Below are 15378 nucleotides of genomic sequence, written 5' to 3' on the forward strand. Positions count from 1 at the left end.
GTCATGAAGATGAAAGGGAAAGCAAGTTGCAGAGCGATAGTATAATATATTGTCATTATAAAATTTTTACTTAAAAAGTTTTTTATGGAGAGAAAGAGTGAGTGAGCGAGTTGTGGGAAAGAACACCTCAAACTGAGCTACCAAGAGCTGGTCACCTTGGGAGTCAAGATGAGGGGAGAGAGTAATAATATTTTTTATGTATGTCTGTATCCTTTGATTTGCTATAACAACAGGTATTTGATAATTTACCAAAAAAAAAAAAAAAACCCAAAGATGTGAGGTTAAATAAAAAGGTAACCGATTTCCAGTGCCCAGTGAGGAGCTGATGGGAGCGGCCACAAATTGTAAGGCCCCACCAGCTGTGCGAGGGGCTGGGAGCCGGGGAGGCTCCTGGAGGACTGGGGTGGGGAAGAAGAGACCCCTGGGGGGGAGCATGAGCAGCACCAGTGCCTGCGAGAGGAGCTGCTTGCCTCCTTGCTCCCAGGGTGCCTGTGATGGGGGCTGGGGACAGTGGGGGGCCCTGGGGGGCAGAGAGGCCAGTGCTGCTCCTCCCTTGGAGTGGGCAGTGGCAGCTCTGGGTGGGGGTTGCATCCAGTCGTCACTTTCCTCTTTCTTTCCCTGTTTTCCCAGCTGTCCCTTTTGTAATGGGGGGGGGGTACTCTTTTTAAAGCATATTTGCTCAGCTCCCAGGAGTTTCGGGAACTTCTGTAGAGAGGCAGCGTCTCATTTTTCAGCCTCATATAATCAGGTTTGTGGTTTGGGATTCAGAAGTCGGTGCGCTCTAGGTCAGATTAACAGTTTGAGCTCCTGCACCTGTGTCTTTAGGCGGTATGTTTTAGTTCATGTGCACGCAACACGTGAATCTTTGGTGAAATGTTTCTTGTGCACATTGTGGTCCCAGGACCTCGCTGTCAGGGTTTACCGGTGTCTAAGGGTCCCGTTTTTCTTCTCATTTTTATCAGGAAACCATAAATACAGGCCCTTTTGTGATGCGCTCCACATGTCGGAGGTGTGGTGGCCGGGGCTCCATCGTCACGTCTCCCTGTGTGGTGTGCAGAGGAGCAGGAGAAGCCAAGCAGAAGAAGAAGGTGGTGATCCCTGTGCCTGCCGGTGGGTCTGGGGCTCCTCCACGCGCAGGGGCTGGGAGCCGGGGCCATCGTGTCCTTGTTTCTGGAGCCCAAACTCAAGGAGGAACCAGGGTCTCCTTGCGTTTTCCTCTGCACCAGTTATCCTTAAAATCTGCACACATGTCACATGGGGAGATGGAACCCGACGTGACCGCTCTGCTTCTGCGTGAAGGACTCCCCCATCTCCTCCATCTTTTGTCCCAAGGCCAATGTCGTCCCCACTGCCAGCCCAGCGGGCAACACCACCCCCTCCTCCTGCCCCCAGGGCCAGCTTGTGGCTGCTCTCCCTAACTGGCTCCTGTTCCTAGGGTAGTGTTTCCACTGTGCGGTCTGATCATGTCTCTCACCCTGTTGAAGACACCGCAGTGACTCTCAGGGGCCGAGAAATGGCCTCCCCTTCCAGCCCCTGCTGGTCTCAGCCTCCCCTCTTTTTAGTCTCCCCCTCATTACCTGCCCTGCAGCTTCCTGACTCTGATGTAGCCCCTGCCTCCCAGAACAGAGCCTTTGCGTACACCATTCCCAGTGACTGAAGCTCGCTGTCCAGCTTCTTTTCAGTAGGGTAACTCTGTTCTCCCGGAGCTCCCAGCTCAAGGGTCACTTCCCCAGGGGAGCCTTCTGGAACCCTCCCTGTTCCTTAGATGTTCCTTTGTCTGGAGTTGTGATCTTTTCTTTCTAAGAACATGTCTCTGTTTGTAGTGACACATTTGTTAGTGTTGTTACTTGGCTAATAGCTGTCTCCCCGGTTAGACTCTAAACTCACTGAGATACTAGGTGGACCTGGCAGTAAACCAAAGAAATGAATAGAAGGGGCTTTTGTTCAGTTATCAATTATTGTATGTTGCACCTTTGGAAAGTTATTCTTGTTTTAAGTTATACTTGTTGCTATCTTCGGTAGTTGTGTTATTCCTTGTTAACAAGAAACAGGAATGAGTAAGTTGGTGGGTTGTAAATGGATCTAGCATAGAAAATGCCTTGGGAGGTCCCAAAATAATCGTTCTCTTTTAAACTTTTGTTTTTACTTACAGGAGTTGAGGATGGCCAGACTGTGAGGATGCCTGTAGGAAAAAGAGAAATTTTCGTCACATTCAGGGTAGGTTCTCTGTTTGCACAGCTTCTATCAGGCCCTTGCTCTCCTGGAGAGGGTACGGCCCAGGCTTCTCATAGGAGAGGTAGGAGCTTCACAGAGTGTCTGGCCATCTGAGTTTCCAAGGTGAGCAGTGGCCACTTTGGCAGGGTGATTAAACGTGTGTTACATCAAGCTTTTGTGCTAAATGTGGAGAGAACAAAGTTTCCTCGAGGTGTTTACAAGTTGGACTCATAAAAATACAGAAAACATCTCCTTGTATTTTTTATTTATGTATCGAATTGTTCATAGGGACAATAAATGCCAAAGCTACAGTTTTACGTACAATGTGCAGGGCAAACCCACTTTTCTGAGGTGAGGGAAACATGAGAGGAGGTGGCGCCTTCTGCCAGCGATTCCACCAGACGTGTACCCAAGGAGGTGCAGTTCACAGAGGCAGGGTGTGTGACAGCCTCATTAACAACAGCGAGACAGTGACAACAGCCTGCTGTCCTTGGAGAGGAGAATGGTGAGTGGTCTGCGCTGTGGGCCCAGGGCATCTCAGAGCAGGAGGCTCGCGCTACACGTGTCAGCATGAGACGTCCTGGGACTTCTCAGTTACAAACGGGGAGAGAGCAGGTTGCAGGACGAGGGAAGGAGGTCATCTGTGTAAAATTTTAAACCATGTGAGGTGGTGTTATGTATCCTTTAGGGACATGTAAACATGTAGGAAAAGTAAACAGATGCTTGTAGGAATGATACCTACTAAATTGGCCTGGTTACTCTGGAGGGGTGAGCTGGAGGTGGGGAGAAGTCACCTGTGTCCTAATGTTCTGTTACCTAAGCTGGGTTGTGGAAACACTGTGTGTTATTTACTTTGCTGGTTTACGTATATGTGAAATATTTCGTAATTTAAAACAAAGAAAAAAATAATGTAAAGGGTGAGTCTTCTAGACTGAGAAATCGAAGACAAAGGCAGCGGGCTGGAAGCCAATCTATAAGGAAGGCTTGGTAGAGAATTCAGATTGTTCCCAGCTGATAATAGAGAAGAAAAAAAGAAAGAAGAAATCACTGGAAGGCAAAGAATGTGTTTGACACACAAAAAATAGTGCTTATAAAACCAGAATAATTCCAGTGTTGGCAGTCTGACTTGAAGGTAGTTTGTACCAAATGGCTCTTTGGGAAGTAAACCGTTTTCGCCTTTGTAGATTGTATTAGTCTGTGTTTCTTTATACTTTCCAATAAAGAAAGATTTTTATTTTTTTAATGTTCAGAAGCTGATTTTACTTTTTTACTTCCCTCAACAATTGAACAGCTTGATCTGAGATGACACTCTTGCGTTGCAGTGGAGTAAGAACCTGCCCTGTAACTCCCAGAGCCTGGGGGCGTGGTTGCTTTGGTGAAAGTACATTCTCTCCCTGACGCTGTGCTCTGAGCTGCTGAGATGCGTCTGTTGCCCGCTCTCCAGAACGACTTCTCTGAGCGTAACCCCCTCTCGTGCTTGGCTGTAGGTGCAGAAAAGCCCCGTGTTCCAGAGGGACGGCGCAGACATCCACTCTAACCTCTTCATTTCCATAGCTCAGGCCATTCTGGGAGGCACCGCCAGAGCGCAGGGCTTGTACGAGACCATCAACGTGGTGGTAAGAGGACAAGCGTGGCGTCGCCACCCTTGTACTTCCTTGTTCTTTTTTTCTGAAACGGGAAATGGCTGAGAAGTGGCTGGAACCTGGGAACAGCCAGCCTGTCAGGGATTCGAGGAGACAAGCTGGGTGTGGGGGGGGAGGAGGAGTGTTGGCCGTGCCTTGGGTGTGACTTGGCAGGGAAGGCAGCTCCCGGGCCATGTTCACTGCTGCCAGGCCGGGGAGCGGCCTCAGTAGTGCCCCAGTTGGCTCTGCCTCCTCCCAGGTCTCGCTCCCTGTGCTCCCTCACTCCTGCTCTGGGCTCGCCGCCCCAGACTCCCTGCCCTCAAGGCCGTCACAGGTTCTGCTCGGGATGGACCCGGCTTAGCCAGTTTCCGTGTGGTGTCTGGTGGGTTTGGTCTAGAAACCTGAATGGAGTTCCTTTCGGGAATAAGATTGTCTTCACATAGTGAAATGTTTTCATTTGGGCAACTGGAAACCAAGGAAAACCAGAGATTCCTTTCTTTATAGATTCCCCCTGGGACTCAGTCAGACCAGAAGATTCGCATGAGCGGGAAAGGCATCCCCCGGATTAACAGCTACGGCTATGGAGATCACTACATTCACATCAAGATCAGAGTTCCAAAGTAAGCGCCACTCAGCTGTGGCGAGGCCCACCCGATCTCTGCAGCTTTCAGCACTGGGCAGGAGCCGCTTGAGGGCTTCTTACCTGCTGAGTTGGTGCTGAGCGGCATGGTGGTTCAGTGCCGAGCCCGACTGCCCGGCCTGTGTGGCTCTGCTGCCATAAGCACTGCGGCTTAGGCGGGTTACTTCTCCCTCTAAGTCCAGTGTGTCCTGCCTGGGCGCTCCTTCTGAAAGTGGACGTAATACAAAAGCTCGACCTCGTTGAGTTGCTGGAAGATTAAAGGAATAACCCATAGGGAATGCTTAGCTATTGCTGCTGCTGTTGATTTTGTTATTATTGTTCTCAGGTTGCCTGCCATCTGGTGGGAGAGACCTATAACCAGATAGTGGTGGGTGATGTCTGCGGTGTCTGGGAGAAAAGTCCAAGCAGGGAGCTGTGGGCATCCAGAGCAGGGCATGCCAGACTCCGCTTGGGAGGACTGGGTTTCCAGCCCTCTCTTTAATTAGATCATTTCCATTTTGTTCCCCCCTGTAAACTATTTAGCATAGCCACAGTGGCAGTTGTTTAGAACAAGTTAGGGTAGTTCAGGAGGTTTATTTTACAGAAGCTTTGAGGGCGTGGGCTCTTGGGTTCAGGGTGTATCCTATGCCTGGGTTGCGGGTCTTGCATTTCCCACACGCTGCGTGGGGACTGGCCGCGTCCACGTCCTTTAAAGAGCTGCCCAGAGGAAGCACTCTGACACTGACTGTGCTCGGTCCACAGGAGACTCACAAGCCGGCAGCAGAGCCTGATTCTGAGCTACGCTGAGGATGAGACCGACGTGGAGGGGACAGTGAACGGCGTCACCAACACAAGCACTGGTAAGGTGGCCCAGCGACCTGTGGGAGCCCCCAGCCCCTCGGAGGGTGGACGGTTCAGAAGCGTGTTGGGGTTTCCACTTGGGCAGAGCAGACTAGAAAGAGGGGAGCTGAGGGCTAGGAACAGCGGGGGCAGCTGTGCTCCAGAGTAAAGCTGTTCCCCCTTCCTCTGCGCCTGTGCTGCTTGCCAAGGTTAGCAAGTTCCACGATGCTTCCTGCCAGGTAGCAGCTGTGTGTCTCAGAGGGCTGCTCTCCTGAGTTCTATCCTTGGTTCTGCCACTTGCCGTGTGACCTTGGGCACATCCCTACCTGAGATCACCTTGTAACCACTAAAGGAGAAGATGGGTTGGGAGGCTTAATGCATTCCTCTCCCAGAAAGCTTCTCCAGGATTTCAGAGTGTCCTGTAAACAACAGCTACTATAGCAATGAAGGACCATGGTCGCATTACCCCAAATCTGCCTGTTCATAGCAGGCCTAAATTCTGAATTCCTAGGGCAATGAAAAACAAAACACCTTATTTACCCTGAGCTTAAACATCATAGGCCCTCTGTAGAGTGGAGTTAAATATTGGTGATTTGATACCAAAATGCCCACAGGCAGAAGCTTTGGCCACGGGAACCTCGGCCACAGCCCTCCTCCCATGGGATGGGGGTGCTCTGCTGAGAAAACGCTGTTCTCTGTCAGTTGGGCCTCTGCTGGGGCCAGGACAGGCCATGCCAAGGGTGAATTGGCTTCAGCTGCCCAACATGTTGCCTCCTCGTTGCATCATTTTGTTTTTGTCTGGGTCCTGGATCTGCCTCTCACCTTCTCAGAGCTTGAATGGCATTAGATCAGTGTATGGTCATTCAGAGCAGGTGATCGGAGCAGGGGGTGGGGGCTTGGTCTTGCAGCCCTGGGGTAGGGGTGGGGGTCCCAGCAGCAGTAGCCTTTGCGTGGACTTGGCTGAGCTCCTGTTTTGTTTTTGTTTTTTGTGTTTTTTTGGCTGTGCCACGTGGCATGTGGGTTCTGAGTTCCCAGACCAGGGATCGAACCTGCACCCCCTGCTTTGGAAGCGTGGAGTCTCAACCCCTGGACTGCCAGGGAGGTCCCCTGAGTTCCTGTTAAGTCCAGGGGACCAAGTCCTCCGTGAAAAAGCAGCTGCCACAAATTCTGTCTGTGGCCAACTAGGCACCAAGTGGGCACTTATTTTAGTGGTTTGGTTCATAGACTTTTTTCATATTTTCTGTTAATATCCCTTGAACTAAAAGGAAGTGGGAATGGTTGTTCCATGTAACTCTACTTATGCACCTCTAGCTTCTTCCTGAGTCCCAAATATTTCCGCAGTCATGCAGCATGTGAGATTTGTGCTGCAGCCAGCTCTCAGCTGTGCCCCCTCCCACATTGGGAACTTGAGGTCCACCTGGGCCTTGTTCACTGTATTTGAATGTCAGGTATTAGTCATCACCAGTTGTTGTCTTCAGTCCCTTTCTGAGAGCTTAAATTGGGAGTTGATCATGCAGTCAGCTTATGAGTGTTCTTAGAACCGTCATTACTTTCATGGTTCTTTGTCCTGTTAGCTCATTCCCTCTCCCCTTGTTCAGCCAGGATTTATTGGGACGCTCCTGTGTGCCAGACAGTTCGCCAGTTCTTCCTTTAAATGTTTATTGACATAATTTTGCTGAGTATAGCGTAACTTTAACATAGGTATTGGATGCATTTGTGAAAAGTGTTATAAAGTAAAATGAGTATGCCGAATTCTTATTTTTTCCACTTCTGTTGTCATTTCAGAATTGTATTCCAGTGGGAAATTTGGCTGCCAGACATAATTCTTTAAAAGGCATTTAAGAATCTTAGTAATGGCTTCAAAGAATGCATTGTCAGTCAGTCTGCTACCTGGGTGTGGTTAAGCCTCTTGTTACACTGTGAAGAAAGTTACCTTTGCAGTCCACGTGTGAAAACACACCAGTGTACAAAATTCCCCTCCTGTCAACTTCCCTAAGGTGACTCCTATTTATTTAAGTAGAGCCTGAATCTCTTTTTTTTTAATATAAAATTTATTTATTTATTTATTTTTGGCTGTGTTGGGTCTTCGTTTCTGTGCGAGGGCTTTCTCCAGTTGCGGCAAGCGGGGGCCACTCTTCATCGCGGTGCGCGGGGCTCTCACTGTCACGGCCTCTCCTGTTGCGGAGCACAGGCTCCAGATGCACAGGCTCAGTAGTTGTGGCTCACGGGCTTAGTTGCTCTGCGGCATGTGGGATCTTCCCAGACCAGGGCTCGAACCCGTGTCCCCTGCATTGGCAGGCAGATTCTTAACCACTGCGCCACCAGGGAAGCCCCTGAATCTCTTTTATTAAAGTTTTACTAGAAGCAGTTGCTTGCAGTCATCAGTGGTTCTTGGGCTAAAGTGTCACTTCTTAATAGCCTCTAAGTGAGATAGTCATCGGAGACTGTCACTGCAGATACAAACGGATTCCTGGGTGTCTGTTTTCATTATGGGAAGGCATTTGGAATAGTTACAATTATGTAGGAAACTGACCTAAAGTTTTTGGTGGGTTTAGTATCCCTTGTTTACTTTTGTTCCCTAAAGCCCCTGCTGAAAACCTTAATGTCTGACCCTGGCTTCATTCCCAGTCTGTGAAGCAGAAGACCGTAGTGAGCTTGGGACCCTTAGTGCTCTCGGGGGCCTGGGGTGCTCTGAGGTTACCACGTGGCCTTTTGGGTTTAGAGACAGTGTGGCTCATTGTTTGTGTTTCTGGATCATCATTAATTCCTGTGACAACCCACGTACGTACACTTAGCTGTCGTGTAGGAGCCTGTTCCATAGCTCGTTATTTGGGGATCCCACTGCGTTCTCTTCTCTGACAAGCTGACAGTTGACTGTAGAGCCCCTTTATCTAGGCAGGGTGGAGGCAAGAGGAAGATGAGGGAAAGGACATTTTAGTGGAACGAGGGGTGCTCCACTGGCTCAGTCTGTGCGTGTAGACGGCTCAGGGAGTCAGGCTGTGAGTGTAGACCCGCATCTCTACCTGTAGGGTGGGTCCAGTCCTCAGAAGTCATCCTGGAGTCCTGTTGGCTTCTGTTTCTTCACACAGATGGTCATTGAGCATTTGCCACGTGATAAGAAGCAATGCACAGAGAGACAGGGTCCCTGCCCCATCCAGCTTACAGTGTAAGCGGGGAGGACAGGGCAAGCACTGAACCCCCAATAAGTGTTAGACCTTGCTTATAACACTAGGGGTTTGTGACTGTGGAGAAAGGTGGTACACATTCCCAGAATGAATGTTACCTGGTTATTCTTCACTTTGTAAAGAGCCATCAAACACTTTTGACTGGGAATCGCTGCCTGTAGGCCGGGAGCGTGTCCTCTTTGAATCCCCTGCACGTGCACAGCGCCTGTTAGCTGAGTTTATTTGAATTCATTTTCCTTCTGAGGGATGGAAACGTAACCCCTGCTCGGGCAAGCTGCGTGTGGTCTGATAGAGGAGTCCTGTGCCTCGGGTCCGACCTCTGCCTGAGGTTGGCTGAGCAGCCCCTCCGCTCTGGTCACCTCCTGAAGGCGCGGACTGGAAACGCTCATGCAGTGCCTGTGCAGCTGGAGGGATCATGGGCATTTCCTGTTTATCCTAAGTGCAGGAATCATGTGCCAGCTTGTATCCTGTAATGAGACCAGAAGGCACCTGAGTGCTCAGGACATCCTGTAAGGACACGTCCCTCCTCCCCTGGGCCAGAAAAGCGATGTAGGTATAGGCTGCATCATCCGTGTGCAGAGGCCCACAGTTTATCCCTGACTTTCGGTTCAGAATTTTAAATTCAGTGTTTAAATCCTTTGACGTCCCTGTCAGTAAGCCTTATTCCTGAAGGAGCCCACATTTAAAATAGAGATAAGAATGTGTTCTGGTGGCAGGGGGTGAGAATTTCCAGATGTGTCTGTGTTCTGTTGTTTTATTTTTCGGTTTTGAATCATTAACCCACTAACTAGGTATTTATTCTGGCTCTCCCAGACTTTGGCCAAACGCTGTGGCCCCGGGGCATGACTGCAGGGACAGCAGAGTGGGGGTGGGGGTGATGGTGGTCACTGAGTGTTTCTGTGCCCCATTGTGACTAATAGTTAAGAGCTTGGGTTCTGCTATCAGATGATTCAAGTCCCAGCTCTGCCATTTTTAGCTATAAAGCCTTAGGCAAATTTCTTCACTTCTGAGCCTCAGTTGCCTCATCTATAAATTGGGGGTAATAGTAGCATCTACTTCATAGGGTTCTTCTGTGATTAAATGAGATCATGTGGGTAAAGCATTTGGCATGATACCTGGCACACGTTAAAAGCTCCATCAGCAGCAGTAACTCATAGTGTGAGACACACACACACGTGCACACACACACAGACTTGCCGTCCCCTCACCAAGGACATAACAAAATTCAGTACTTTTGCCTTGCCTTGCCTTGTCCGAGGAGGCCCAGGAAATTTCTGGTTTGTGGATTCCTTTGTGTTAGGAGAGTCCTTTTTTGTTACTTAAGTCTTTATGTAAGGAAAGGGGACATGAAGGACTGAAGGAGGGCACACCTGGCCTTGTAACCTGTGGCCATGGATGCCTCTCACAGGGGCCTGCCACCGTGATTGTGCAGTGCCCGGGTCCTCACCTGGGGAGCCCTGGGCATCGGGCTTTTGTGGTTGCTCAGACCTCTGTCAGCACATTCTTGTTTGGGGCCACCGCTATCTCTCTGAGGACATTCCTGACTTAGGAGAGCACGTCAGGTCCAGAGGACAGCCCGGGGGGCTGTACCCAGGACAACCTGCCCCACCCCTGCTGGGGGCCTGTTGCCCAGAGCTTTGGGCCTCTCACCAACAAAGGCGTCTTAGACTGAGATCTTGGGGACCTGACCATTTTGTACCCTCTATGCGCTGTACTTGATGTACATCTTCTAGCATGTTGAGATGTGCTAATTCTCCTAGCACAATGAAAAATATTGACTACAGTCCAGCTCATAACAAGTTGGCCCTCTGCCTCGTGGTTGGCAGGTCTTTAAAACGATGTGTTTGTGCAGCAGAATTGCTCTCAGTGGGCCCTCAAGAAACAGCAGATCAGCTTCCCTTTATCTGGAGCATTTGGAGCCAGATGCTTGCCCAGTGACACACAGGGTCCTCGGCTGCCGTTGTCATAGATGAGAAGTGCGCATGTCCTGGGATCCCCAGGTGTCCCGGAGACGGTTTGTGTGCACCGACGGGCTGTGGAAACTGGTCAGTTGGTCTTGGTTCATGTTCTTCACTTCTCAGAGCCGGTGAGCGAGAGCCTGGACTTTGGCGTCTGACTGCTTGGGTCTCATCTCGGGCCTCCTGCCTGCTTACCGGCTCTGTGACCTTGGGCATGCCACCTAACCCCTTTGTGCCTCTGGTTTTTGGTTTTTTCATCTGTGGCATTTACTTGTAAGGTTAGCCTGAGGATTGAATGAGCTAATGTGGATGCTGTGTGGCCTGGCCCAGAAGACATCTGGCACTTGGCTCTATTTCTATTACGGTTGTTAAGGTAGAGACAGCTCCTTTTTGTCCCTTTCTGTTTCTTATCTTCCTCTCGAGGGCCAGTGACTCGAGGAGCAGTTGATATGCTCTGAAGTGCTGAGTCATCTGACAGGCGGGGCAGCCCTGGCCAACCGGGGTGCGGCCCCCTCTCCTCTCCAGGTGGCGCTTGGTGGCTCCTTGAGTGGCGAGCCCTGGGTGGCCAGGCGGGGCCTGGGATGGGACACATGGAGGTGTGCGCCCTTGACCCCAGTTCTCTCTGCTGTTTGTGCCCAGGTGGCAGCACCATGGATAGCTCCGCAGGAGGCAAGGCTAGGCCTGAGGCTGGGGAGGACAAGGAGGGATTCCTTTCCAAACTTAAGAAAATGTTTACCTCCTGATATCCTAGCCGAGGTAGGAAAACCCCTGAGGTTCCTCCCCTTTTCGTTCCCCTCTGTGAACTAATCCCTGTTTTCTGTCACTTTAACCAGTATCGTCCCCCCACACCCAGAGTTGAAGAGGTTCCAGTCTCAGGCATGGTGTGTCTGGCTCCCCTCAGAGCCAAGCCTCAGCCTGTGGGGAGTCAGCCAGTAGTGCAGGGCCGAACCACAGATAGTAGCCGCTTCTGCGGCTCCACTTCTGGAGAGGTTGCTGCCTCCCAGCCCTCCTTCCACCAGCTCCTGGGGGCTCTGCGTCCTGCCGTGGTGAGGACCAGGTTGCCCACAGTCACAGAGGGCAAGTCATAGCAGAGCCAGGCCTAGAACTCAGATCTCCCCAATCCCCGCCCTGTCCTGCCTGGGAGGCGCAGGGAGGTGTCAACCTTGGTTAGGGCTGGGGTGGGGGGCACTGCCAGGAGTCCTGCTTGCTCACTGTGGTGTCTCGGGACTCACTTCTTACTTGTGCTGGTCCCTGGTGGCTGGGGCTCCTGGTGCAGCTCCTTCCCAGGGATGACAGAAGCTCACCAACAGGGCGTGTTCTTCCTGCGATGCCAGTGAAACGTAACTGTTTGTGTCTTGGCTCAGGAAAACGGTCCACTGGAAACTAGGCCGGGAGCAGCAGCCCCTCCTTGTGGCCAGGGCATCTCAGATGCAGGAGGATTCCACACAGCAGCACCGAGCCCCTGCCTGCAGAGGCCCTCTGGACCACCTTGGAAACAGCAAAATCATGTGACAGTGCACCTCTCCATGGAAGGGTCATGGTGGACAGCCCCTGGGCAGTGAGGCATGGCAGGTCTAAGGGCTGGTAGTTTCCTATCCATGAGTAGGTAACTTGGCCTCTTCTGGCTCCGGCAGAGTCAGACAGCTGGACATTTCTTGCAGAGCTAAAACTCTGATTTGGAATCAAATGTGGTTAAAGAATTAAAGGCCATGCTTACAGCTTAAAAATGAAGCCTTAAGCTGCACCGAGTTGTGAAGTGATTAATTTCCCTCTCAGCAAACCTCTGGAGGTTCCAGAATGAGTCTTTCCTGACAGGGTTGTCTTTTCCAGGAACCTGGGGCATGCACGCCCCACTGGTGTCATCCACTCCTCAGCAGGGGCATCCCCTGCTAGAGTTTGTTTTAATTCCAAAAGGTACCAAGCAGCTGGAACATGGGGGCCTTGGGGGCCCAGGGTGACACATATGAAGACAGTCCCTGGAGATGCTACTCTTGATCACATGGGCCATGATCTCTGTCAGGATGGATAGTCCTTCCTCCCACCCGACTTGGGGTGGCCCCTTGTCCCCTGACGATTGAGTTCTGTTGTTCTAAGCCAGGTGTGAGTGGAGCTCCTGCCCTTCTGCTGGACCACAGCCAGCCGTGGCCTGGGGCCGACTAACGGCCTCTTAACCCGGAGCCCTGCCCTGCTGCCTGACAGGGCCTTGGTTCTCACCACTCACAGTTGACCTCTGTTTTCAGAAGTGTGTTTAAATTATTCAGTGCTAAGAATCATCGTCTTTTCCTGATAAGAAAAGGAGAGCACAGTCTCAGCAGTTGAAGGTTCTCCACGATCCAGCCAAAGCAAAACACTGTTTCCCCAGCCTTGGCTCATAGGATGTGTGGGTTCCGTTGCGTTTCCAGATCCCCCCACTGTGGTAAGACAGGTTAATGGAGAACACTTCTGATTAGTTCCCTTTTTGCTTTCCTTCATAATTTACTAAAATAAAGCATCTACTAGTGTCTGCTCTAGGAATGTAAAATGATTCTGTATCAATGTAAATAAGATTATCTACTGCAAAGAGATATTTAAAACCTAAATTGTCGTCATTTCTTCTTTGAAAGAGTTCAGACAGCTTTCAGCAGGTGGCCCAGCAGGGGGTTACTGGTGGTCACCTGCCAGTCAGGCCACCCCACGTCTCTGCTGGCCTTCCTGGGGCAGCTAGAGGTGGCTGTCCTAGTCCTTGGAGTCACGTGCACCAAGGGACGGGTGGCGCTCTGACAGGCGCTGACCCTCTCCAGCCCAGATCCCAGAGTGGGGAGGGTGCTGATCTGACGAATGTTCTAGGGTTCGGCATGTAGCTTTTTCTTTGGGAGCCTGCGATTTGAGAGACATGCAGTGTGGCCTACTTAGGTCCCTACACGTCACCACCTCCCTCACTAGATTTTTTTTTCCTCCATTATTTTCAGAGGAATATTAAGGTATTTTTTTGTGTTGCAGTGTTAGTCTGGGCTGTCTCACAAAAGCCCAAGTGCTGTCGTGGCTGGAGTGGGCCCCGAGCACATAGCTCTGCCCCACTCTGGGTTCTGGGCTGAGCAGGTTGAGGTGTGAGGGCACTTGCTGGGTTTGGTGAAGAGGCTGGGAATACCTGTTGGGTGAGAAGGGGGCTCAGTGACTTCCTGCCAATTTCCAAACTTGTCCTTCATTGAACAGAAGTTTGTCAAGCGCCTGCTGTGGACTCAGTATGGGCCTGGAAGGATCCTAGACCCCGGGGTGTGGCGGTGGGGAGCTAGATGGTTTCTCTCGTGATAGCTTAGGTTTTCTTCCTGGAGAAGCCAACCGAAGTCCCACTCATGGCCTGTCTTCTGAAAGCAGAAGCCTAGACTTTGAAAGGGAAAAGTGGATTTTCTTTCTAGCGAGACATCTTCATTGCTGTACTGAGGCGTCCTTCCCTCAGATGGTCAGAAGGTGGCGGGGCAACATCTGTAGAATCAAGCCCCACTCAAGGCCTGGACTGGATTTGGTTTATTCCCATAGCTGGATCCTGAGACGTGTCTCCAGACAACTTTGCAGCCAGAGGTGGGGCTGGAGCATGAGGTGAGGTATTTAAAAATACAAAAGAGTATCTCCAGGTCCCTGAGCCTCTGGGGATCAAGAGGAGAGGTAGATGGTGTGAGCATTTGCTGAAATGTTTGGAGCGTGGACAAGGGAAGGCACTGGAGGCTCGCCAGGCCTGACCATGTGGGCCCAGGGGAGTCAGACGCTGCTTCGCACAAATGCACTCACGTTGCCTTCACAACAGCCTGGCCAGGGGGCACCGGGTGAGCAAACAGACCCGAGAGGCTCGGCGACGTGTCCATGGCCTGCTGCTTGTGGATGAGGAGCGGCTGGAGCCTGGCATCAGCTCCCTGCCGTTCGCCCTGGACCTGGACCTGGCACAGCAGGCTCTCCCCAGGCTTGGTACTGACCAAGGGCTGCTCCAGGATCTCGGCACGGTGAGTCACAGCCCCAGCAGGTGAGTTTCCCACGCAGGGGCCTGGGGGACTTGGGCATCACAGGGCTGGACACAGATGACCTCTCATGTTCTCTTGCTGATACGGGTGGGCTTGGAAGCCCATGTCATCACGTCCTTTTCCTCCTACCCTGCCTGGGAGGCTGCTCCCCTCAGACGGCAAGCTGTCCCTGTCCCACTAAAGTGGGCCCCTCCTCCAGTGTTCCTCGTTCCTCCTGCTCTCTGCAGCCCTATGTTAGTCTGCAGTCATTCTGCAGATTTGTATCTGGCTCTCCTGCTAAACCAGGCTCAAGACAGGGCACATACTTTTCTGGTGAACATTGTATTTAGGGCCCAGCTTATACTGGTAGGTTGTCAAAGAAGTGCTTTTTCAATGACTCAGTTAATGAACGGATCGAATGAGTTTGGCTGACCTGCTCCCCTTTCAATGCCTCTGCGGGTCCTGAGGCTGAGGCGGGGTAGTACAGACGCTGGTGGAGGTTTCACAAGTCCATGGAGACACTGGTCAGCCCGCCGGATGTGTCCTCTGGGCCTTCATTTCTCTTCTCTAAAGCGAGCGGGAGACGGAAACCGTCCAAATGCCTGGGGAGCTCAACCTGCCAAGCAGGGCTGGGTGGTTATTTCCCAGGTTTCCCTTCCCAGCCTTTGCTGTGGGTGGCGTCACCTTTTCTCAGCAGTGTCCAAGTCTTATATGACCTGGGGTCCACAGAACTGCCACGTTCCTTCAAGGGTTTCTTTCCAGCCTGTTTTGCGATCACCCACATCTTGAGGCCTCTGAACCCGGGGGCCCAGGAGGCAGGAAAAGAGAGAGGGAGAAGGGGCCGGTCTTCCTGCCCTAAAACTCAAAGAAGGAACACGTGGGTGGCTGCACTCACGTTCTGGAGAGGAATGGCGTGTGTGCAGGGGTGTCAAACATTGCTCCTGGCTGGCGGGGGTGGGGGGGGTCCTC

The 15378-nt window shown here is 51.5% G+C and overlaps 1 protein-coding gene across 3 annotated transcripts in view; it reads left to right on the forward strand.

The window, feature by feature from the left end:
* The window catches only part of DNAJA3 (DnaJ heat shock protein family (Hsp40) member A3), a 32157-nt gene extending 19140 nt beyond the window's left edge, over nt 1–13017 (forward strand). The window contains exons 6-12 of one of the 3 annotated variants that reach the window (XM_061208837.1): nt 963–1110; nt 2153–2217; nt 3702–3830; nt 4341–4456; nt 5218–5315; nt 11078–11194; nt 11803–13017. In XM_061208837.1, the coding sequence (XP_061064820.1) occupies nt 963–1110; nt 2153–2217; nt 3702–3830; nt 4341–4456; nt 5218–5315; nt 11078–11181 (660 nt within the window). In that variant the 3' untranslated portion in view covers nt 11182–11194; nt 11803–13017. Of the gene's footprint in view, nt 1–962; nt 1111–2152; nt 2218–3701; nt 3831–4340; nt 4457–5217; nt 5316–7080; nt 7362–11077; nt 11195–11802 lie in introns of those variants that run through there. The other 2 variants (XM_061208839.1, XM_061208838.1) reach the window with 2 other exon arrangements.
* The last annotated feature ends 2361 nt before the right edge of the window (nt 13018–15378 follow it).

Source organism: Eubalaena glacialis, chromosome 13, assembly GCF_028564815.1.
Source record: "Eubalaena glacialis isolate mEubGla1 chromosome 13, mEubGla1.1.hap2.+ XY, whole genome shotgun sequence".
Classification (NCBI taxonomy): Eukaryota; Metazoa; Chordata; class Mammalia; order Artiodactyla; family Balaenidae; genus Eubalaena; species Eubalaena glacialis.